Source organism: Numida meleagris, chromosome 12, assembly GCF_002078875.1.
Source record: "Numida meleagris isolate 19003 breed g44 Domestic line chromosome 12, NumMel1.0, whole genome shotgun sequence".
In the NCBI taxonomy this organism is placed as follows: Eukaryota; Metazoa; Chordata; class Aves; order Galliformes; family Numididae; genus Numida; species Numida meleagris.
In genome coordinates, this window is record NC_034420.1 from 9,479,679 (window position 1) to 9,503,126 (window position 23,448).

At 40.5% G+C, this 23,448-nt stretch overlaps 1 protein-coding gene across 4 annotated transcripts; it reads left to right on the forward strand.

Moving 5' to 3' along the window:
* SFXN1 (sideroflexin 1) lies at positions 1,444-23,357 on the forward strand. Of its 4 annotated transcripts, none has more exons than XR_002442717.1 (11): positions 1,444-1,528; positions 10,400-10,574; positions 11,105-11,275; positions 11,965-12,063; positions 12,746-12,821; positions 13,825-13,910; positions 15,130-15,328; positions 15,788-15,837; positions 17,492-17,618; positions 21,034-21,083; positions 21,791-21,838. XR_002442717.1 is itself a non-coding variant. In XM_021410276.1 (11 exons), the coding sequence occupies exons 2-11, from the start codon at positions 10,411-10,413 to the stop codon at positions 23,168-23,170; spliced, it is 969 nt and encodes a 322-aa protein (XP_021265951.1). In that variant the 5' UTR covers positions 1,444-1,528; positions 10,400-10,410; the 3' UTR covers positions 23,171-23,357. The 4 variants fall into 4 exon arrangements, 1 of the variants encoding a protein (XP_021265951.1); XR_002442718.1 differs by having other exon boundaries at positions 15,130-15,257; XM_021410276.1 differs by lacking the exon at positions 17,492-17,618 and adding an exon at positions 23,074-23,357 and having other exon boundaries at positions 15,130-15,257.

Sequence of the window (23,448 nt, forward strand, 5' to 3'; positions counted from 1 at the left end):
ATGAGGAGTAACCATAATTACCAAAAAGAATGAAATACTCTGTGATCCATTCCTCAGGCATTTAATAAAAACAAAGATCCACATTTATTTGACATTTTTAAGGCACCACATGCAAGAAAGTTTTCATCAGCTGGAAGAAATTTCATTGTAATACACTTTTTTCTTATTTTTCCTTTTTTTTTTTTTTTAGGATTAGGATCTGAGGGTGAATTATTTTTCTAAGTGTTCAGTTACTGTTGTTTCCTATGAATATTTCTCTGCTGCTGTTTTCTGCAATACTTATTAAAGCTGGAGTAATGAAAATGAGAAAGTCCATAAGCATCCATCTTTGTTGTGAAGGTTGCCTTTGGGCCACCAGTACTTCTGCCTCTAAAGTTGTTCCTATTAAAGTGACTGATGATCCAGTTTGCTCACCAGCCAAGTACTGCCATCTTGCAACAGAGGTGGCCAGTTATATTTCTGGTAATCCTCTCATCAGCTTTTATTTCATTAATTATGGAAGTAATTTCACAGACTGAGTTGCCTGCAAGACTTGAGGCCACATTCTGCCACAAGCCACCAGCAGATCACAGCGGGCCTGTCCCGTCAGGGAGCTGAGCAAGCTGGACACCTTAATGCCACAAATATCCCAAAATCATAGAATCACAGAATATCCCAAGTAGGAAGGGACCCACAAAGATTATCGAATCCAACCCCTGTTCCCACATAGGATCACTCAAAATCCAAACCTTGTGTCTGAGGGCACTGTCCAAACACTCCTTGATCTCCCGCAGCTCGAGGCCCTGCCCGCTGCCCTGGGCAGCCCATTCCATGCCCACCGCCCTCTGGGGCAGAACCTTTCCCTCACCCCCAACCTGGCACAGCTCCATGCTGATCCCTCGGGCCTTGTTGCTGTCACAGAAAACAGAGCTCAGCGCTGCCCTCTGATCCCTGTGAGGAGCTGCAGGGTGCCATGAGGAGCTGCAGGCCGCCACAAGGCTTCCCCTCAGCCCACACAAATGTTCTCCCTGCAAAGGCAAAGAGCATCCCTGCAGTCCTCCCGCTACACTTTGTTTCCAGTACAAAGCTGTATAAAGCCGTAGGCTTCCTTTTTCTGCCCAAGAAGGTCACTGCCCAGCCAAGCCTTCCAGCCTGCACGACTCCTGGCATTTGGAACCGCCTGCTGCTGCGCTCTCGAGAAGCAGCACAGCGACCAGCTCTGACGGACCCCAACGCCTTCAAAATCAGTTTCCAAAGTGACCTTGCTAATTAGTCCCCTGAGCAGTCTCAAGTCTGCTCTCCGCATACCCAGGGCTGAAGTATTGGGTGGGGAGCGGAGGGGCGCGACCTGAGCCGGAGACTCAAGGCCGACCACCGCGGCCAACCGCCCGATGCACGGCACTCCCCTCGGCCCTGCCGCTCTGCCCGGCCCCGGTGGGCGGAGCGGGGCGGAGCGGGGCGGGGCGGCCGCCCTTCAACTCGGCCCCGCGCTGTGTGAGCCTCTTCCGGGCAGCGGGGCGGCGCGGAGCCGGCAGCGCGCGGGGCTGCGGTGAGTACCGGCAGCGGTGTGCGCGGGGCTGGGCCGCGGGTGGAGCTGTCACCCTGCCCGCGCTGCCACCCCCGTCCTCCCCAGGGAGGACCCCGAGTCTGCGTGTCGCCCCTGGTTCCTGCACGAGGACCCCCTGCTTCCCCAGCTCCTCAGCACCCCCGGGCTGTCTGCCGAGCGGGGTGCTGTGCCCCAGGGCAGCGCGCTGCAGGACGGCCGCCTGGGGGCCGGGGGTGCTCAGTAGGAGTATTGATTTCCTTATGGAAACGATTGCTGTGATTATAAAGCAGGAGGGGGTGAGGGCTGAATTCGTACCAGTTTAAAAATCGCCTGCATGGATCCTATCAGAAATATATTTATATGTGTGTATCTCCAATAGTAAAACTATGGAAGAAGGCCGTGAACGTGTCTGGGTACAACCTGATAATCCTACCTCAGCTTACCACAGGGCAAAGACAAGTTCGCAGCAATCAGCAATGACACAAAATCAGACCTTGAGTTAACCCTTCCTAGCTTTTCCTCTCTTAATGAAGAGGAGGGGTCGGTGTGTGACACATCTCCGAGCTACACGTCCCCTGGTGTGAGCAGAGATGGCAAACTGCAAACACACACTGCTGCAGCTCGGACATCTGGAAGCAGCTTTAATGCAGAATGATGAAATCTCCCTCCAAGTGACATGCCAAAGATGGCTGCTGTTTTGAGGAGAGAGCCCCAGCAGCAGGCACTATCCATTTAACGCAGACTGCTGCTTCTGTTGCTAGGCTACAAACAGGATGTACATTTATAAGCAAAAAGAGTATCTTGTGGTGTTGTCACGATTTGCCTTCTCCAGAATTCAGTTTGTTCTTGTGATTGCAGTGGGAAAAAGCGTAGTGCAAAGATTTTATATGTATATATATATATAATATCTCAATAGGTATTTAGGGGATGAAGAGGCTTTGGGGAAGGAAAACTTTGCAAATGTGTTTGCTAGCATTTAGTGCAAGGATGTTGCATCATACTTCTCGCAGTGCTGCTTCTTTCAAACTGTACTAGCGAGCACAGTGCAAATAGAGGAATATCACTGCTTCATGACACTGGTGAGTCTGATATCTGCTGTTTTGCCATCACACAGAAGTGCTTCCTTCCCCTGGCGATCTGTTAGTACTTCTGGTTTGAACTAACTGTCCTGCCTTGATTGACATCCCTGGAGAATGTGTTGTGTTCTTTCCTTTGAAAGAACAATTTCCTTTCAGAACAATAGAAACATGGATAGTAGCTGGGTTTGCATTTCTGCTGTTGCTTTACCGGAGTGTTGCAGTTTTATAGTAGAATGGATCACCTTCTACTAATCTGAAGGAAGTTCATTTTCCATTTTTTTCTCCTAAATCAACATAGCCACTGTTCTCGTGGCATTTCTCCTGGAAAACAAAAATACTGAGTTTGTTTTGGCAAAAAAAGGTCTGAAAAGGGCCAGTATGTTATTGTAGGAATAGAAAGACCTAACAGAACCTTTCAATATTTTCTATGAAAGCACAATGAGAGGTGCTTCGAAAGAACTGAACTCTGCAGTAACAAGCAAGTGGCCGTGGTTGCTTTGATTTATAAATAAGGCAGCGGAAGAAGAGAGCTGTTCCTCTCCCTGTTTTGGAGCAGCAGGTACTTTTCTGAGCCTAAAGCTTTTCCAGCCTATGTCTCTCATTTCCCAGAACAGGGCATTGGCTGCTGCACATCCAGCTGCTTAGGGACTGCTTTGAAGGACAGAGATCTAGGGACCTAAATGTGTTACATTTTGTCTCTCTCCCCATGAATCTGTACATCAAATGATTTCAGCAGCACATGGCTCCAACTTTAGAGCTATTCTGTAATGGTAGGATTCTGATAAGAAAGGGGTACTTCTGTTACCTTCCATTTTTAATCTGTTTTCAGAGGGGAAAACAATGTGATTTTTGTTCTCCTTTTTCTGAAAAAGGAACACTTAGCTCCTGGGAGATTTTGTGAATCATAATCTGACCCAAATGCCTTTGCATCACCTGAAGTGAGGGGCCTAAGGCCTAGTGAAGGGTATGATGGAAGTTACATCTTTCTTTCAGTATGTGTGTTGGCTAGTTTGTTCCCTTCGTCTACACAGGCTGCTTTGAGCTCTGTGAGTACCATGTTGTCTGATGAAGTGTAAGTAATATTGTAATGATTTGGTTTGGGGAGCTGAGATGTGAGATGTTGCATTGTTCATTATCACATCTGCACTGCTTTGGACATAGGCTTCTCTTCTTTAGGCCAAGTGTTGTCCTCCCCAGCTTGGTGTTTGCTCCCTTACTGGAACTGTGTGCAAGGGAGGTGAAAGGCCGCTCTCATTTACAGAGTCCACTTCAGTAGGGGAAGGTACTGGAGCCAATAATCTGGACTCCGGCCCCTCATAAAACCAAAAAGGAACAGGAAGTTCTGTGTAGAGAGTGAAGCAGCATCCTATCCAGTCTAAGAATATTTGCCAAAAGATCCCCCACTCAAGAAAATCCAGGCATTTATCTGTTCAGGAAAGCCTAATTCTGGGGGAGTTTTCAGGCTAGTATCTCTCAAAAATATTCTCCCAGACAAGATCATGCTCCTCAGCAACCTACAGGCACTTCTTATCTTTTAGCCATTGTCAGAATCCCCTCCCTGCTCTGCAGAACAGTGGCAGAAGCTCTCTGCATCTCTCAAGGAATGGACATTTTGACACTGGGGATGCTTCTTGACTCAGAACAGTGACAGCAGCTTTAAAAATGTCAGCTTGTATCAGACACATCAGGATACACAGTTATATCATGAAATTTCCTTTTCCATTGCTCTGGTTTCAGCTTTAGCTTGGATATTAGCTTGGAAAAAAATAATGATGGATCTCATGAAGTTTCTTACTTGTAGAATGGATTTTTTTCAAGATTTGGCTTAAAATGTAGGGTATAAGTAAGGTAAGAAAGCATACATTGTTGCAAGGAAAGTAGCAAATCCACTCATTCATGTGCTGCTGCCTGAGTGTGGGTTGCCCAGCTTGAATTCAGCCCCTAGTTTGAGTCCGTTACGTGCAGTCTTAGTAACAAATACGGTTCACATTTTATAAAACCTCATCTTTTGTTTTCAACTGCTTTTCATCCATGTCAAAGTAAATGATCGAAAGTCTGGGTTGCTCAAAATTGAGTGGTAAGTTACTGTCTGGGATGGTCATTGCTGCTCTTTCGGCTGTTGCTACAGTGCAAGAAGTGACACATGGCAGCCAGTCTGATGTCTGAAATACGATTTGGAAAAAGAACACCGGAGAGTTGAACTGACAACTCCTGAATCAGCATTTTTTAGAATTGTTGCAACCGCTACTGTTGACCTTTTAAACAAGGTTTAAAGTCTTCTGCTACTGCTGCTGATTCTGCAGCAAATCTAAATGCAGCCTTTGTACTAAAATTGTTGATCAGGCTTTGTGCTGGTTTTATGTAATTATTTTTTAAGAGAGGCCGCTCTCACTTAGTTCCAAGCCCTCTTTTTCCCTCCCATTAATGTCAGTATAAGCATTACAATGTGAACTTGCAGACGTTTCCATCTGATCAGAGAACAGCAGGGTTAGGTGTGCTTAGCACTGGGGCATTCAGTTCAACTTTCTGATTGGAAGGAAGGGTTGAAAGACATAGTCAAAAAGTAATTTAATTTAATTTAAAAGAAAGATGTTTGTAGAAGACTGTTGAAAATAGAGAGTTGAAAATTTCTCTTCAGATAAAGGAAGATGTTGCTTTTGGCTGCGGATAAGTGAAACTTCATTATTTAGAAGAGTTTGTAATCCAAAGTGTCTGTAATCATCTTCCTGGTCCTGCAGCTGAACTTCTGGCAACACGTTCCAGCAAGCCACAGCCATTCCCATCTATCTACCATGTGGATAGTTGATGAGGCACATGATTGCAGTTAGCGTTCTGAAAACATGCCTTGATACGTATGAATGGCTGCGGTGTGAAATGCAGATCATCGCTGTGTTGGGGCTGGGGAGCTGCAGAGCCAAACAGCCACGGTGCAAAGCTGCAGGAGCACAGCTCTGCCTGCAGCAGCTGGCACAATCCCATAGCACAGCCATTCTCCATGGCATGGGGGAAGTGGGGAGTGCAGTCACATGAATGTGCCAGCGGACACACAGTGCTTTATTGTTGGTTTAATTTGTTAGGAAGGGGTGTTGCTAACACTGAGGTTTGCAAGTATAAGGGATTCTGTTTAATAGTTTTCTATTTAGTGAGTTGTTTGAAACAGAAGTGTTATTTCTTTCTTACTGTGCATTTTCCATGATAGATATGGTATCTCACTGTGCTACGATGTCACTGTTGTCATTTATCTGTTCCAGTAGTGCTGGTCCTCCTGTGTCATGAATGTGACTGCACAGTGCCTTTTCAGTATGAATTATTTCAGTAACTTAACTTAATTAACGCCATTTCCCAAATCCTCTGCTAGTGGAGTTGCTTGAGGAAGAGGGGTGTTTGGGTAATTCTGCTTTTTACCTTTCCACCTTAAAATCTGAGGTGCTGCTAATTCAGTTTTCTCTTATTTTGCAGGTGTTCTCCCCTCTGTCACTGCTTACTGAATAGCGATAGGTGTGGGAGCAATAAATTCAAATTGTTAGTCAACTAATAAAGGCAAACTTCAGCAGCCACCTAGCACTTAATTGTGTACATAAAACAAAGTAAACATTTTTGCTTTCGTTCTAGATATGTGCATTTACTTTCCAGTCCCTTTTGCAAACTTTCCACTTATCTCATGGTCCAGCTGGCTTTATCTTAATTTGATTTAAACTCAGAGCCCTGTACCTTTTCTTTTCACAGTTTAATTACAAGAATTTGGATAATTAGAGCTTAAATCTTGGGCATGCTTAACTTATACTGTGAACTATTTGACTGCAGGTAGAGGGGTTACACACTTTACAAAGCCTTGCATTTATAATAGTAATTAAATCATAAATCGCTTTTGTTATTAAATATCTTAATGGATTATGCAAGCAGCAGCACCTCTAAAATTGAATCTGAAAATGAAGGTGAGGTCTAGGTAAAATACTGCTGCAGCAACTTACAGTGAGGGGTTTGTAGAATCACTATAAAAATAGGACAAATAAATTGAAAAGAAATCAGAGCAGCTGCCTTTCTTGTTCATCATGATGGCTTCGTGTCTGCTGGATAATGCACTGATGAAACCCATGTTTGTGCATGGTCACCATTGTTACTCTGAAGCTGGGCGCTTTGTTTTATAAGAGGATCCCTTTAGGGTACACAGGCGTTTTACTGGCTGATGGGTTTGCTCTATAGAATTTACTTCTTCCTTTAACACTTACTAATAAGGTCTGTCAAAACATGGGGAGCGTCATGTACTCTCTTTAATACAAGTGATGGTATTCTAAAAATATTTTGCTGGAAATCGTGTACGTTTTCAAGGCAGAACTTCCCTAGCTCTCCTAGACAAGGAGCACTGTAGCGGAGCGGTGACTCAGAGTCCCGAGACCAACAAACTTTGCAACCTTTCTACTTCAGTGCAAGTTTTGTGTGCCACCAAATTGTATTTTTCCAGTGTCTGGAATTTGTTACGCTTCCTTGCATGGACAGCGTCCGCTGCCTTGTGTGTGCATTGTGGTCTGCCCGTGCACAGAGCCTTTATGATTTGAAACTCACTTAGAAAAACATTGTACTTACTGATAATATTAAAGGGTAAGTCAGTTATGTCAGTCACGTGCTTTAAAGGAAAATATTGTGTTCTTGGATAGGAGGCACCTAAAACTTTGATCCCTTTTTGTGCAAGAACAAATTTTTGCTGGGTGAACACCAGCGAGACTGGAATCCATACGCTCTGCTTTACCTTTGTGAAGACCAGTCCTATCAAAGCCAGTATTTTTTGTTGCTGTTGTCATCTTTTTAAACAGGCGCAGTGATTTCAAGCATTAGCTTTTGCCATCGTGCATGCCAAGGATCCCTTGAAAGTATGTTTTCTACTTTCTTGCTGCTTTGCATTTTGCTGCTGCCCTGCTAACCCTTGCCATGCAGCCATGTGGAAGTCCATCTTTTTCCTTAGGATATGCCCACACAGGAAGATGGGGGTGTGTTGGTGTAGCAAGGTTAGACATGCTCGTGTCAGTCTGACTGGGGCTAAGTCACTGTGGGGATGAGGATAAGATGTGGTCATGGTTCCCTTCTCTGTTCTGTAGATCCACCTCCACTAGGGTAGGCTAAGTGCCTAGGAGTGAAATTATACTAAATTGATCTTTGCTGTTTAGTGTTCATAGTGTTAAAGGATCTGGGTTTTTGTGGCAGACATTTTGTGTGCAATTAAAACAAATCACAGACATCCCAGTAATATATACAAAGCAGTTTTCAGCACTTGCTGATCAGAATGAAAGGAAAGCAAAGAGCTTCTATTTATGGAGGGTTTTTTTTTTCAAGCATTTGTTGGACAGTTTTAAACAGATTGACATAAGCTGTCCTAAGAAGATTTAATCTTTCCTAATGAAACTGAAAATTTAATTATAAGAATATTGAAACACACTTTCCCACAAGTACTAAACCGATAGGGAAGTACTCCTGGAATGATTTCCCAGCCCTTTGCAGCTGCCACCATTTTAGACCAGAAGATGGACTGGTGTTTTTTTCCACAATAATCTCTGTTCACAGGAGGCTATCTTTTATGGCATAGCAATTAGAGGGGAAAGAAATGCAAGGAGCATTTCCTTTTCAAATGCTCTGCATGAGAGCTCTGCTCTCCACATCTTTTCATTTCCATGATGCGTATTCATCACGCAACACGCCTGCTGAGAGCTGCAGCACATGGCAGTGATCTTACTGATACACAGATGTAAGGTGGTGTCTCTGTGGTGCTATGAGATGTTTAACTGTGGAAGGACTTAGGGCAAATAGGAACTTGGAATAACAGGACAAGAATATTCAGTTGGAAATGGGGGATGAATTCTCTGCTTCTTACCCAATGCCTTTTGGCTTTTGTTGTTTGTTTTGTGAAACAAGTGATTCTTTTGTATAAAGAAACTGTGTGATTACCAGTAAATGTAAGAAAGGAAGAGCGTTTTTAATTAGTAGTAAATTTGCGTTTTCTAATAATTTTTTAAGAAACTTACTTAGTAGTACTGGCAGAGATATGGCACTTCCATCATTCAGCTGTTAGTCATGCCGTGACTGTGACCATGCCAAAGGACAGCCTTTGTTATTAGTTATTTAATCCACTCTGCCTTCCCAAATGTTGATATACTTGCAGTAGGTTGCTTTGCTTTCTTAGTCAACTATGTGTATGGGGCTTTGCCTTGAATATTCAGCGATGCTGCCCAGAACATACTGGCTGAGTACTCTTTAAACACTGCTTATCTTCATTTATAATGTGGTTATTCTGCATTCTCGCCACCTTATCTTTACAGCTTTACAGTTATGTCTGTTGTTCTGACACATACACAGTTTCTGTTGACTTCTTGAGCACATGTAATGTTGGGAAGACTTGAGCTCCCTGGATGACACTGGCAGAATGTCCGCAGATGACAGTGAGGTGCTGGCACAGGCTGCCCCAAGAAGCTGTGGATGCTCCATCCCTGGAGGTTCCAGACCAGTTTGGGTGGGGCCCTGGGCAACCTGGTCTAGTACCAGATCTGGAGGTTGGTGGCCCTGCCTGTGGCAGGGGGGTTGGAACTTGATGATCCTTGGGATCCCTTCCAACCCAAGCCATTCTATGAGATTGGAAAACCCAGTGCTTCCCATAATAGGTGTATGGCATACTGTAAAACAGAGGCATTTAGGCCTTTATTTCTGTAGACTTTTCTTCTCCTGTGACTAACAGACTTCTCCACTTAATGTAGAAGAGAGGGATCATAATTACATTTGAGGGACAAACAACAGCTTCATGTTTCACTAATATTCTCTCCTTTTTTATTCCCGTTTTTTTAATGATGAAGACGCTCTACATCCTTAGTTCCTCTCTTCTGCTGATTCCTTTTTACATTCTCCACCATGCAAGTTTCACCAAACTGACACCAATGGCTCAGGAGCTTCACGGTGTTCCTGAGGTTTGTTGGTGGGATGTAAAGATCAGATGTCAAAATACTTTTAGTCATTTTGAAGTAAACTTTGAATTTTCTGAGCTTTAAGCCCTCTAACTGTGGAATTGCATTCCTTGGTGCCTGCCACTGCAGTTCTGTTACCATCCTTGATGTATCATTAGAAGAATTGTTCGTGTGTTCATAATGTGGCAAATTGTTGCATTATGTAATCTTTGTTTCATTAGAACATGGATTTAGAGAAACAGCACTCACTAAAAAGAATATTTAGGGTTTATAATCCTATTTTTTTTTGTTTTGCTTTGCAATGCCAGAGCTGTTAACTGGATTTTGTGAAATAATTCTGCTGCTGCTGCACTTCGTAACAGCTCTTCAGGCATCTCTTGAAAAATGTAATTTCCCTTTAAGACAACATGTTCAGCTAACGCTAATTCATCATTTCAGTAAAGCAAATTTCTGTTTAATATCTTGTTCATTAGTACATCTACTTCTCAGTAAACTGCTGTACTTTCTTTGCATTCTACTCATCCTCAGGTAATCATGGTCTTAGAGTAAACCATGAAATGTATGAATGTCTCAGGAAGCAGGCACACAAATGTTTTTGTAGATGTTTAAGTTCTTTAAGTTAGTTTATTTTCTTGCATGAATACCAATCTCATTGAAACCATGATGATGTCTGACATCATCTGCTTTCTGTACTCCTTTAAAGCTCAGTTCTGCAATACATGCATCTCTTGTTTTTTTTGTGTTTTTTTTTTTGCTGCAATAAAGCTACCTTTCATTGTAGAGCCTTATCAGTTTGAGACACGTTATGAAATAACAATTCTGAATTGCAAATGTTCTTGTTTTCTTCGCAGAGTTTTTGAAGATGTCGGCAGATATACCATTAAATATTAACATCAAGGAGCCCCGATGGGATCAAAGCACTTTCATTGGACGAGCCAGTCACTTCTTCACTGTAACAGACCCCCGAAATATTTTGTTATCTGATGCCCAGCTGGAAAGTGCAAGAAAAATCGTGCATGATTACAGGTATGACAGCCATTTCTAATGCTGGCCCAAAAAAGTCATGACAGTGATAAGACTATCTCTGTTAAAGATTTAAAAGGAAACATTAAAGACACTCTATTGCACCACTCTTTCTTCTTATTTCAGAACTTGCAGTGCTATCAAATGACTAATGAATGAGGAAATTGTCATCTGAGAAAAACTATTTAGTATTTGAAAATACAGGATTGTATAATTGTCTAGTTCAGACAATAGTTAATAGATAACAGTTCAATATTGCCTCTTATACGTTGTATTGTTTGGGGCACGTAGCTTATTAAATCCAGGTAAATTTCCACAGTTTCATGCTCAGATTTTAGCTGTCCATTTCAGCTCAGATCCAGCACCGATTTTTTATTTCTCCGAGATTTTTTATTTCTCCGAGATTTTTTATTTCTCCATTTCACCATCTGCAAGCTGACTATGACAGTAGATTAAGTTAGCATCTTGTGATGCTACGTTTTTCACCGGAAGCTGGAGCATGTTATGTTTGTAACAGTTTTATTTGTTCCAAGACAAGGTATCGTGGCTCCTGGATTGACTGAGAATGAACTGTGGAGAGCCAAGTATATCTATGATTCAGCCTTTCATCCGGACACTGGTGAAAAGATGGTCTTGATTGGCCGAATGTCAGCTCAGGTACCCATGAACATGACTATCACAGGTTGCATGATGACCTTTTATAGGTAAGTGGTGGCAACATAACACATGAAACATCTCCCTACAAATTAGATAAGTGAAAGTCAGTATTATTGTCAAAACATTGTTTTAGACGAGGTATAGTAAATATTTTTCTTTGTCTTCCCTCACACCCATGCTGATGAGTGGTTTCCTCTGGAAGGAACTGTGATAAAAGCTCTTGGCCACTTCTTCTTCTAGTCCTTATATCCTACTTTCCTCCTTATAATGAAATAGAGATTTAGTAGAACAATTAGGGGCATAGTAGCTTTTTGAAGACTGAGAAAGTAAATCCTGTCTCCAAAATCAATTTCTCAGACACTTATGGAGCTTCCAAAGAGAGCAAGTGAACTGCAAAGGAGTTACTCTGGAAAAGTGCTCTAGGTCTTGAAAAGTTTGGTTTTTTTTCCTCTGTGTGTTTTTGTAGAGAGGTTTGCTATGATGCTTTTGCTATTACTATAAACCCTTTGACCCAAGTGAGCCTTTATTCATTTGCAATGCTTTTAAAATCTATTCTTAGAAGTAACTTGCACTTTGATTATTAAGACAGCATCTCTTGACTGAATTGCTTTATTCAGATAACCAAGAAACTGTATGATTACTGCTTGCTGTGGCTTTTCTTGATTTGCTGATATTTTTCTGTGCCATTGATTCAACTCTGTTTTAAAAAATGCTAATAATTGTTTCTTTTTTCAAGAACGACACCAGCAGTGGTTTTCTGGCAGTGGATTAACCAGTCCTTCAATGCTATAGTAAATTACACAAACAGGAGCGGCGATGCCCCAATTACTGTCAGGTCAGGCACTGAACTGATACTTCTGATGCGTTTACAAGCTCTCTGTGAGGGGCTAGAGCATGCTTGGTCTTTAAAGTTTGAGGTGGTAGCTAAGTTTGTTCATCTGTGTTTAACAGTTTGGTACGTACAGTCAAGAAGCCTGGGATGGGAGTGATGAAGGTGGCCTCCATTTTTGCCTTTAAAGATAAATCTAAGGACCCTAGTCAGTTCTGAAGCTGGCTTTCATGTTGATGTCTGGCAGAAGGCAGTGGGTTAAAGGACAGGCAGATTGGGTTGGATTTGGGTCTTTACAGCGTAGCAGGTCTACACGTACGCGTTTTGGTACTGTTGATTTCAATTACTATTGTAGACATGACCTTAGAAATTAAATACAGAACTAAATCCTTCCAAGTGCTCATTGAGACATAAGAGAAAATGCCAGACAGCAGTGCAGAATCAGTGGAACCTGGTTCACAGTTAAGTGTTGCTTGCTTGCTGTTTTTACTCATAGTGGAAGAAAAAGGGTTAATTTATGGTTCCATTTGACCATGCCATCCTTACCTTATTGCAGCAGTACAGAAAGGGCTGTGTTTTAACTTCTGTAGGTGGAAGGGACATACTGCATGTGTAGAAGGTGTTTCTTTTTGAAAGTGGCGTGAATATAATTGTTGTGCACATACAAACATTGTTATTTTTGTTTTAGCCAGCTGGGAACAGCCTATGTTTCTGCTACCACAGGTGCTGTCGCAACAGCTTTAGGACTTAATGCACTAACAAAGGTATTGCTGATACTTTTTCCCATTCTTAATCAGACTTTGGTGCTTTATGAAGTGGCTCGCTTCTCCTCTGGATCGGTGTCATGCTGTGCACAGCTACCGTTAAGGAGCTGTAATTTCCTTTGGCAGCTCCTTTCTTTAACTCCCAATCTTATTTTTTTTCCCCATATAGATTATTTTATGTATATTTTAAATGCCCTATCCTTGCTATTTTCATAACACAAAATGTATCCAATGAAGGTGCCTTTTTGCAGTTTCTTTTAACGTGTCAAAGTATCTGGCAGTGTTTGAAAGCTAATTGCAGTGGACATGCAATTAGAATGACGTGGGCCTGTTACCATGTAAACTGTACAGGTGTGTTTTTAAGGTACAGTATCACTCCTGCAAACATGGATGTCTGCTCTTGACTGGCTGAAGAATATGTAAAGAACTGCTTCTATTAAATACTGAAAACTGAAATTCTTTAAACAAATACCCAGCATGTACCAAAAAAACATCTATTTTATATCCCTCTGTTTATGCTTTAGTCTACTGGGAGTGGTACAGCATTCTCAAGTTATTTGAGAGACATTATTCTAAGCAGAGTAATTCAGATTATACGAGACACTGGCTGGCTGAATAGCTGCACGCAGTGAGCGTCCTTAGATGCAAAGCAACGACTACAAATGTTGCTAGCTGTAACCTTGCCATTGAAGACAGTGAAGTTAAAATCTATTTAGTGTTGCCTTCAGGCTGACAAGCATGCTCAGAAGCTGGCATTTGTCTGCAATGATGCTACTAAATTAAAATGGTTTTTGTCAGTCTCCTGCCAGTGCTCACTGTGATAGAAGTATTTATGACTTGGGTCTCGCTTGTTTCTTGTTTGTCTCTGCCTCACTAGGGATTTTTCACTGAATTTTAATTCAAAGGAAATAGATCTCAACTGTCACTAAGAAGTGAAGCATCTTGATGCGACCTTTGGGAAAAAAGGATTACGTAATTATTTTTTTCTCTCTGCTTTTCACAGCATGTCTCACCTCTTATAGGACGGTTTGTTCCTTTTGCTGCTGTTGCTGCTGCTAACTGCATTAATATTCCACTAATGAGACAAAGGTAGGAAAAGGCATAAAAATCTTTCATTCTAAAAGAAAGGATGTTTCTAAGTGCTTAGATCAGCAAGGTACTGAAAAAAGAACATTCTCCATCTTTAGCTTGTTTCAGAACCTTGCAAAAACCTTGGGCATGATCTTGTTTTAATTGACTGACTGTGACATGTGTAAATAGAACATTCTCATTCTCTTCAGATAAATATCTATTTAGTTCTTCAGCCTTAGATCTCAGTAACCGAGTACCTGTCCTTCAAGACTTGATCACATGGGCCCTTTCAATACAAACTGCGCTTTGGAAAAATATAATCATTTCAAAAATGGTGCTAAAAATCCCACATACAGAAGTTAGTCATAAAGTCAATATTCAGAGTTCTATTTAATTGTCTGAGATTACAAAAAAAGATGCACTTTCTCAGTAACGAAGTTTCTTATATATTCTAATTTGGCAAGAACTAAGAATAGAAATGAGGAAAAAGAAATGAAAAGCGTCCTCTTACAAACACAAGGTTACGAGCCAAAAAAAAAGGGAATATTTTAAAGTTCATGCTGGTGGTGAAGTTGAATCCATGGTAGTATTTTATTTCCTATAAAAGATGGGGAGAAGACCTAAGGCAGTCATCAGTATATCTCCCCTTCTGTCTGCTTATCACTCTCTGAAAGGCTCTTCCCTGTATGTGAGCTTTGCTCAAGTCCAGGATTATGTGCTAAAGCTCTGGTAGAGAGTAATACAGATTCAGAAATGCAATTTGCTTCATGCATTCATGTACACTTCCAAATTCCACACTTCCATGTTCTTGGTGGTTAAAATGAAAACCCAGACTAGAATGCTGGAGAACTGTGTTTTAGTTCAATGAAACTAATCTGCCTTTATTCCCTGTGTTCTAAGTGGGAAAGGACAGACTAGTTTGAGAGCAATCCAGAAAAATTCTATTCATCTGATTTTCTTGAAGAAGAAACCTCTCCCTGCTGTGTACTACAGCAACAAATCTTCTCAGAATACACGTGGCCAGGCTCAGGTGTCAGACTGATATTACAAATATTCAATTGTTCACTTCTTAGCATATTTTGCCCCCAGTCTTTCTCTACTTGAAATTTTTGCTCCAAACATGGATAATAAAGAGCATAATTCTTCTAATCAGAAATTTTAAGGAGGAGAAACATGACCAAAAAAAGTGGATAAATGCATGTCAGTCTCTGTTGTATTTTTCCTTCTTATTCAACAGGGAACTCAAGTTTGGAATCCCCGTCACAGATGAGAATGGAAACAGGCTGGGTGAATCAACAAAAGCAGCTGAGCAGGCAATTACTCAGGTGGTTATATCAAGGATCCTCATGGCTGCTCCTGGCATGGGTAAGGAGGACTTCAGTCAGATGCAGCTCCTGATTATAAGTTCCTACTGTGACAGAGAGCTTAAGTTCTGTGTAAGTGATTTTCTCAGAGGCCAAATTATCCTACAGTTATGCAGGAAGTATTTACATTTGTTAAATTTTAAGTCTGCATCTGAAAAACATCTGCAGTATGTTGCACTGAAGTGCAACAGAATGGTTCCTGGGGTGCTTTTGTAGAAATTATGCAGATAGCAAAGGACTGGTAGCAAATTCTGCTTAAGAGGAACTGGTTTACTGAAGATATATGCTTTGACCAGTGCCCAGTTACTGAGCTCAGGTTTAGTTACCTGTGAAATTACAAGTTCCATTTATTGGGAGAGTCTACTTTTGTAGATGGCAATCCAGTATCTCGTGATGGCAATGTGAAATGAAAGTTCAGGTAAAGACAGCTGTAAAAACTGAATTACAGTATTAGTTCATCTACACAGAAAATTAAAACCAAGTGCCTTTATCTCCAAGGTTGTTCTGTTTTTATTTTTTTCTCATTTGCAGCAATTCCTCCCTTTATAATGAACACATTGGAAAAGAGAGCCTTCCTAAAGGTTAGTCTTAGATAACCTATGTACGTGTATTGCATATATTAAGTTAATATTTCCATATATTTAAAATACTTTAAGTCTTGGTATCTTCCTTCTGAGCACTCCTGGAGGACATGGTTGTAGAGTGCACTTTACAGCTGTCGCTTTCTTTGTCTTTCACAGATAGAGGTATCTTCATTTTTTTAAAGGACATTAAGAAATGACTTACTTCTTTTGTTACTCTAATAATTATTCATAAAATGCAGAGTTCTTCCTAGTAAATAAACTTTCCTCTTACCGAGACTTGGAATATAGCTTATCTGAAAAATAGTAAAATGTTGAATAATTCTTTTTTCTTGCTTTTTTTCTTCCAAAATATCAATAAAGGAAGCTTTGCTTAGCTGCCATAGTAGCGTTTTGAGCTTGGAAATAATAGTGATGATAAAAATGCCTTTTTCAAATGATCCTTTAAAACTAACTGGATGTGTGAGTGCAGGGTAGATGCGCTATGTGCATGTGTCATCAAAGATGACATTGTCCTCAAATTCTGTTGCTGCTAAAGTAGTGTAAAGTCAAATCTGGTGTTGTAACTGTATAAACTAAACCAGCGTGGTGCTCTGTGTGTGCATAAGATGGTAAAGAACAATAGTGAAATTAATTATATAGCTGCTTAAATTAGGACAAACAATTCTTAGCTGAGGAGATGCAACCAGGACTGCTCTTCAGCAGTAAAGAGAATTTTATCTTTATCAGCTGATACCACTGATTTATTTCTGACATAGCTCCAGACAAACCCTCTGCCTAGGAAACACTGGGCAAGCTGGGAGTGATAGCCTAAGGGGATCTGCTTCCTCCCTGGTAGGTCAGTTTCCAAACCCTCCCTTGGAAAAGCACTTTGGGCAGCAGCTGGGAGGGTGAGCAGAGGAAGTTGCCCATTTCTATTGGTTTGTCTAGGATAAAGCTGTCTAAAATATTTCTATTTTATCGTATCATTTCTTATCTTCACACTTCTTGTGTGTAGTTAGATAACTTGTCTACATGCATCATTTGAAAGTGCTTGTGCATTAGTATATAAAGTATAGATGTATATAAATATATATATAAGTATATTAGTATATATGGGCATTAGGAAAATGTCCCAGGTGTCTCCCAGTTGTATAAAAAAAAAAAAAGCTTGTTTTCCTGAAGAGGTTCTGTTGTTTTTTTCCACTCCTGTTAACAGAAAACACTGTTGCTCAGAGTGTAAAAGTAGGAGATGTGCTGTTTGAATTTTAGAATAAAAGTCAGTGTTGCTTCTATTTCATTCAAGAAGTGAAACTGCAGTGCAACCAAATGCACTACGTGTTTGCAGTGTAAGGAGACCTACACTGATTGGACTTAATGGCTTTTGACCCATGCCCTGTTTGCAAAATAACTTTAAGCAGCTTGTGATGCTGTTATGTTCTTGAGAATGTCTTATTCAGAACATAAACCTTAGCTTTCGAAAAACACCAACAAAAAGAGAGCAAAAATGAATTTACATGTTTTTGATATGGGGAAAAAAATGTCACAAATGCCATCAACTCAACTGGCCAATATATGACATTTGTGAAGAAGCTGTGAAAATCCCCAGGGTTTGAAGACAAATGTCTATTATTGTTTGTGTGATATCAATATAAGGGTGTTGTGAATTTTTCAGATCAGCCAAAATGAGCGATTTCTTCAGTGACTGCTCAGTGGTCTTTGGTACCATCATGACCGTTCATGCTCACCTGTTCTCCCCCTCAGCCTCAAAGACTGAGCAGAGGTGAAACACTGCTCTGCAGGTAGTCAGTGGTAACACTTGGTAGAGATTAGTATTAAAGCCTTTAAGGAATGAGCTGCATTTCTAACAAGCAGCTTCTGCATGTTCTCTTGAGGTTTCAGAAGCACCATCCCATTTGCGGTATTCCAACACCATCCACACAAGCTTTACTAACTCATTTTTCTTGGTCTTTGCTTTGCACATCACCAGCACTCTTGAAAAAAACTTCTTGTAAGCTTGCCAAAGCCTTTTTAAGCAACATGCAGGGCCAGAAAAGTCAAATGGCTCTTAAATGGCAAAGAAAATAGAATGATGTTCTGCGGTAAGATAGAGGTAAATACTTCTGGACTGCTGGTCTCAGTGATAGCAGTGAGTCATCCTTTGATATTTAAAATAAGATGCAGGTTCTATAGTACTATTCATCTCCATTTTCTGACATTGTTTTGCATGAGGATACTTCAATTATAATACTAGTATAGCTAACAGTATTCCAAAAATTATTGCTAGAAAATGATTCAAAAATGTTTTTAAAAGATAAACACATGCTTGCTGGTTCAAAAAGAATCCTAATTCTTGACTAGAAAGCTCTAAAAATTGGGTTTTGTGTATACGCAGCTTTTGCCTTTGATTTCAGCAGTTGCTTTGACTGCATTTTGAGGAATTGAGCAATGCAGTGCCTCTTGATGGTGAGGCTGTGTGCTGGCTGTACGCTGCCATACTTGACTAGCTCCACGCAGAACCAAATCATTACATTATTACATTAAGGCAAAAGGATCCATAAGCAACCTTGCTCTAAGGGACAGGGTGTGTACATTTGTTTAGCTGCAAGTAACCTATCCTCTAAGGAGATAAAACGTTTATTTCATAGCAATGTCTGAAAATCCCAAGTGAAACCGAAGCTTTAATTTATATTGCTTCTCTCACATCCTCAGCAAATGTTTCTTTCCTGTTCTGTATTCTGCACCGATTCCAGAAACTTCCTCTTATGCCTTTAAAACAAGCTTCTTCAAGTCTCTTAGTCTGTAACTAAAATACACATTCAAAGCTCTCACAAAACTAGAATGGAGCCGTTTTTCTAATTTTTTTAAATATCAGTCTTGAAAGTCTTACACCGTAGATCATTCCATGCTTTTCCTTTTTAGCTCTTGTTTCATTTAGTCATTTTCTTGAGAATAGGCAGAGCTAGCCTGAGAGAACTGACACAGCTGGGGATCTGACATTAAAAGAAGCAGGGAAAAAAAACCTGATTTTCCTTTTAGCTTTTGTTTGCTCCATTTCTCCATTTTGTTTGCTATCATTTCTCCACTTTCTCTTTGCATTAACTGCCAAAGATGCCATGAAGTCCTCTGGAGATTAAATCCTAGTTCGTCCGAAATTGCCTTCTTCCCTATTTAAACAATACATCTTTTAACAGACTAACTTCTTTTGCCATCTTGTACGTCTCTATTTTCTCTCCTTGTAAGGATGGGCAGCCTGCATTTGAGACTTGCTTTATTATTGTAAATGGTTCCCTGGGCAGCCACTGACCTTCTAATGTCAGTGTCTTACCTTACCATCGTTCTTAATTAGCACTGTCTGGTAAAACTCTTGAAAAATAAAAGCTATGATTCAGATCAGGCACCTTAGCAAAAATTGTTCCAGCAAATGCAGTGGGTGTTTGTTTGCGTTGTCTATGCTCACAGACACTTCTGTCTTTCAGAATAATGACCAACTCAGATGAAGGCTTGAAAACAATATCCATTACTATCATGATGCCCTTTAAGTCTTTTTAGTTACAGAAATGCTTGGGGCTTTTCTTCTACGTATCTTGCACTGCAATTCTCAGCATCTCTCTCCTTTCATTCTCCTTGTATACTGGAGCCAGTTACTATACTGGGTTTTGAGTTGTGTTCCCAACTAAACGTGGGACAATGACTTTGGTAGCTGCTGTCCCTCCTCCTTGAGCTGTGATATGCACGGTCCAGTTTCTGATCTTCCACCGTCAGCTGTGGAGTCTCTTGCCATTGAAACTCTCCCAGTATATAAAATTCAAAGCATCCTGAGTGAATTTATTTCAAGTGAGAATCAAACAAAGGTGTATTTAGTAGATTGTCAGAACAATGGAACGCTTCTTCCATGTATTATCTATTGTTGCAGATTATTGCTGAATTGCACAGTTCTTTCTGCGTTCATTTCTGGATTACAGGTTAACACCAGGAAGAGGAAAACAAAGAGGAACAGTGTTCTGCATCGTTTCTTCTTTCTCTCAGGCTCTGGAGGAAGCTTCATGCACAGGCTTGGTTACCACTGCTTAGACTTCACATAGCACCAGCTTTATCGCACTGAGCTTTCTAAATTTCCTCCTCCTGTCTCTCCTCAAATACTGCCTGTCTTTTGTTCACTGTTTTCCCCTCTAACTTCTACATCTTGAATAATGCCTCTTGCAGAAAAACATCACCTTTGTTGAGAACATTGCCCACCGTAACGCATTCTTACTCATTTGTTTAAAAATCAGCTTCCTGTTATCGTAGCAGTTGTGGTATACGTTCTACTTATTAAAGACACTGATTTTACTGTAACAAAACAAAAAAAAAGCCCTGCGTAGAAATGATATTTGAACAGATCTGCTTTGATTTCATTAGCACTTTCAACTAGAATTCTAACATGGGCTAGGGGAGGGGATTCCTAAACCATGCAAAGACGTGCAAGAAAACTGTGCTATTTCTTGGTGTATGTTCAAGTTCTGCAAGAGTTACAGTGCCGTAGGGTATGCTATAAAGAGTCTGTATATTATGGGTTGCTTTCTCAGCTTTGTTCCCTAGTCCCTCTACATTTTTTTCCTTAATAAGATAAACGCTTGCAGAACTGGAGTGTACTAGGCTGTGTGCTAAACGGGCCAGCTCCCATGCATCAAATCATATCATAAGACAGGAGGAAGGATTATCAATTCCTTGACATCTCCCTTATTTTTGGTTGGCAGATGCAATGGGCCATTGCACACAAAGCAAAATAGCAGTTGTGAGCTAAAACCAGTTGATAGAAGACAGAGCTACAGCCAAACTCGCTGTGCCCTCAGGATGTTTGCCAGCACGTTTCACCAGCAGCTCCACTCCCAGCTTGCTAGCTACAGTGGGCTTATGTGACTCAGAAAGCTGCCTACAGGTTCAGGTCAGGAGCAGTTCTTAAGTAAAACAGGCAGTCACCTATTGTAGATTCTAAGGGACACTCAGAATAAGTGTATGCTGATATCACTGGGAATTTTCTTTTCTTGCTACTTGGAGGAGGTTGGGATAAGGCTTTCAAACCATAGCTCAGGCTTAAGGTATGCTGGTAATTGTTTTGCTTTCATCATGTAAAACAGACTTTTAGGTGCAGGCTGTCCCTTCCAATGCAAGTTTCCAAGGTGGGAAGAGGAATAAAAGATACCATGCTCACTGTGTGTATTTTATTTTAAACAGAGATTTCCATGGATGAGTGCTCCCATTCAAGTTGGATTAGTTGGATTCTGGTGAGTGACTTCTTTGGATTGTGTCTGCTGTTTTAAAGGTGTAACTGCAGAGGTTGGGTTTTTATTTTTGAGAAGTAGCAGTATTTGCATTTTGTACAAAGGAAAAAAAAAAACTAAGTGTGTTGAAGCAATAAAGACAAGAAGCTGCAGAAATGATACATTCCTCCACTGATCTGAGAAAGTGAGACTACAGCAGGTACTTCATTTCCACATCTGTGGCTGCTGAAGCTGATAATATTTAAAAAAAAAAAAAGCAGTTAACAAAAAAGCTGCCAAAAAAAAAAAAAAAGCAGGAGCCTAGGGAAGAAGAAAGGGAGGGACAAGAAAAGGTGTGTGAACAGCTTGATTTCTTAAAAAGATACTTTAGCTGCCACCTCCATAAACAGTAATTGTAAACTAATCCTGCAGTTTGAGTTCTTGGAACACCTGGTTAATGGAAGTTTCATTTGCTATTGTCTAGCACCTTATGTTGCCACGTACACCAGTGCAAAGCCCTGAAGGGACAGCAGATGAAAGCTTTATACACGTTTTTAAGGGTATTGTTTTTACATTTAAGTACTACGTGATACATAAAGGATTTCATGGAACTTTACCTCACTATCCATGCCAAAACAAAAATAAAAAGCATTGTGCTTAGGAGACCGTGTAAAACTTCTAATTTTCTTTTAGCACCCTAAATATTGTAAACCTGTTTTTGTCTTCTCTAGCCTTGTGTTTGCAACACCCCTGTGTTGTGCACTATTTCCTCAAAAAAGGTACGTATTCCTGTTGTGTTATTCTTACTTTAATGTTACACTTCAACGCATGCAAGATACTGCAGAGACACAAACAAGTTGTCGTTGCCTCCCGGAGCGTACAGTCTCAATGCCCATACAATATGATAAACATGAGAATATTCAGAGCAGTAATAATAATGTTACTCATCACTAATGTAGTCCAAACCATCTGTTAATGTCCCGTAAGTTTATGGCTTCATTAAGTACAGTCAGATCCCATTTTATTTTCAGTTAGAAACTTCCCTGGTTATAGAGAACAGCACTTGACTATATGTGCTTATTTGCAGTTTGATTAATTTTTTTTCCATCAATGCAAACTGCTCACAGTATGAAAAACTGTCATTAAAAAACCACTCATAGCAGAGATCAGAATGAAATCAGGATGAGTTACCTCCGACTGAAGTTAACTCAAATTGCACTCTACAGTAGAAACAGGGTCTTATACATTCAACTTGCTTGTCCCTCATCATTATTACTGATTGTCAGAATTACTACAAGTTGACAAGCTGCCACATGTAGCTTAAAGGATGCAAACTAGAGCTGTATTGGTTAAAATAGTGAGCAACTGAAGTAGCTTTTGACTTGCAGAAGAAAATACCTAATTCTCATCTGATTAACTTGAATACTACAAAGCAGTTTTAGGCTGTTTTCATGCCTGGCATAGAAAAGAGAGCTGTGGTGAAAGAGGATCACCAGGCTACCTCAGGAGATGGCTTAGGAAATAGGAAACCAGCTAGCACAGAACTCCCACAGTACCAGTAATACTGTGGTAGCTCTCAGATCTAACCAGTGCTCTCAAGTTCACAGAAAGCTTAGATCTCAAACTGTCTTCAGAAAATTGCAGCTGTTCATGTGACCCAGCAGCTGAATTCACTTTACTGTGTGAGGACTCAAACGCTTTAACTGGATAAAGTCAGGCAGTAAGTTAAATAGGCAAAATACATGGCAATATGAAAAACATCATCTAGTGCCAGCAACAAGCAACGCCTTAGATTGCGACCTTCATGATAGTAGGAACTCGCTGTTTCTTTAAGGTAGGGAACAGCTTTAACACCTTTTAAGGGGGAGTTCTTGTGCCTGATCTCTGGAGCATGATTCCTTTGAGGAGTTTATGGAAAAAATTGAAAACTTTCCACAAATTTTAAAGAGATGCATCAGTCTTATTTTAGAATCAAGTGCTTGTTATATATAACCATTTTGTTTCTTTTGCTCAGTTCTATGTCCGTAACACGCTTGGAGCCAGACTTACAAGCAAAGATCCAGGAGAACAGCCCTGAACTAGAACGTGTGTACTTTAATAAAGGATTATAATTCAAGGAAGGGAGAATATCTTACAAGGAGGATCTTGTGAACTTATTTCTGATTTATGTGCCAACATAGTTGAAGAGAACTCATTTTTACCTGGTCCTTTTGTTGAACCACACTCTGCTCATCTGCATTGTTTTATATTTAAAAGACTTTCTTCGGTGTAGTGTTTAAATTACAGAAGGTCACTTTGTCCACTTTGGTACTGATTAAAACTTTTAACCATACATATGCAGAGATGTTTACATAAGCTCTCAAGCAGCTATAATAATAAACAAGCGCAC

What these genes read in the sequence shown, in the direction of transcription:
- SFXN1 (XM_021410276.1), top strand. Translation starts at nt 10,411, where the DNA reads ATGTCGGCAGATATACCATTAAATATTAACATCAAGGAGCCCCGATGG. An exon ending in TGCATGATGACCTTTTATAG is followed by an intron (nt 11,276 to 11,964) that starts GTAAGTGGTGGC and finishes TCTTTTTTCAAG; the next exon opens with AACGACACCAGCAGTGGTTT. An exon ending in GATGCCCCAATTACTGTCAG is followed by an intron (nt 12,064 to 12,745) that starts GTCAGGCACTGA and finishes TTTTTGTTTTAG; the next exon opens with CCAGCTGGGAACAGCCTATG.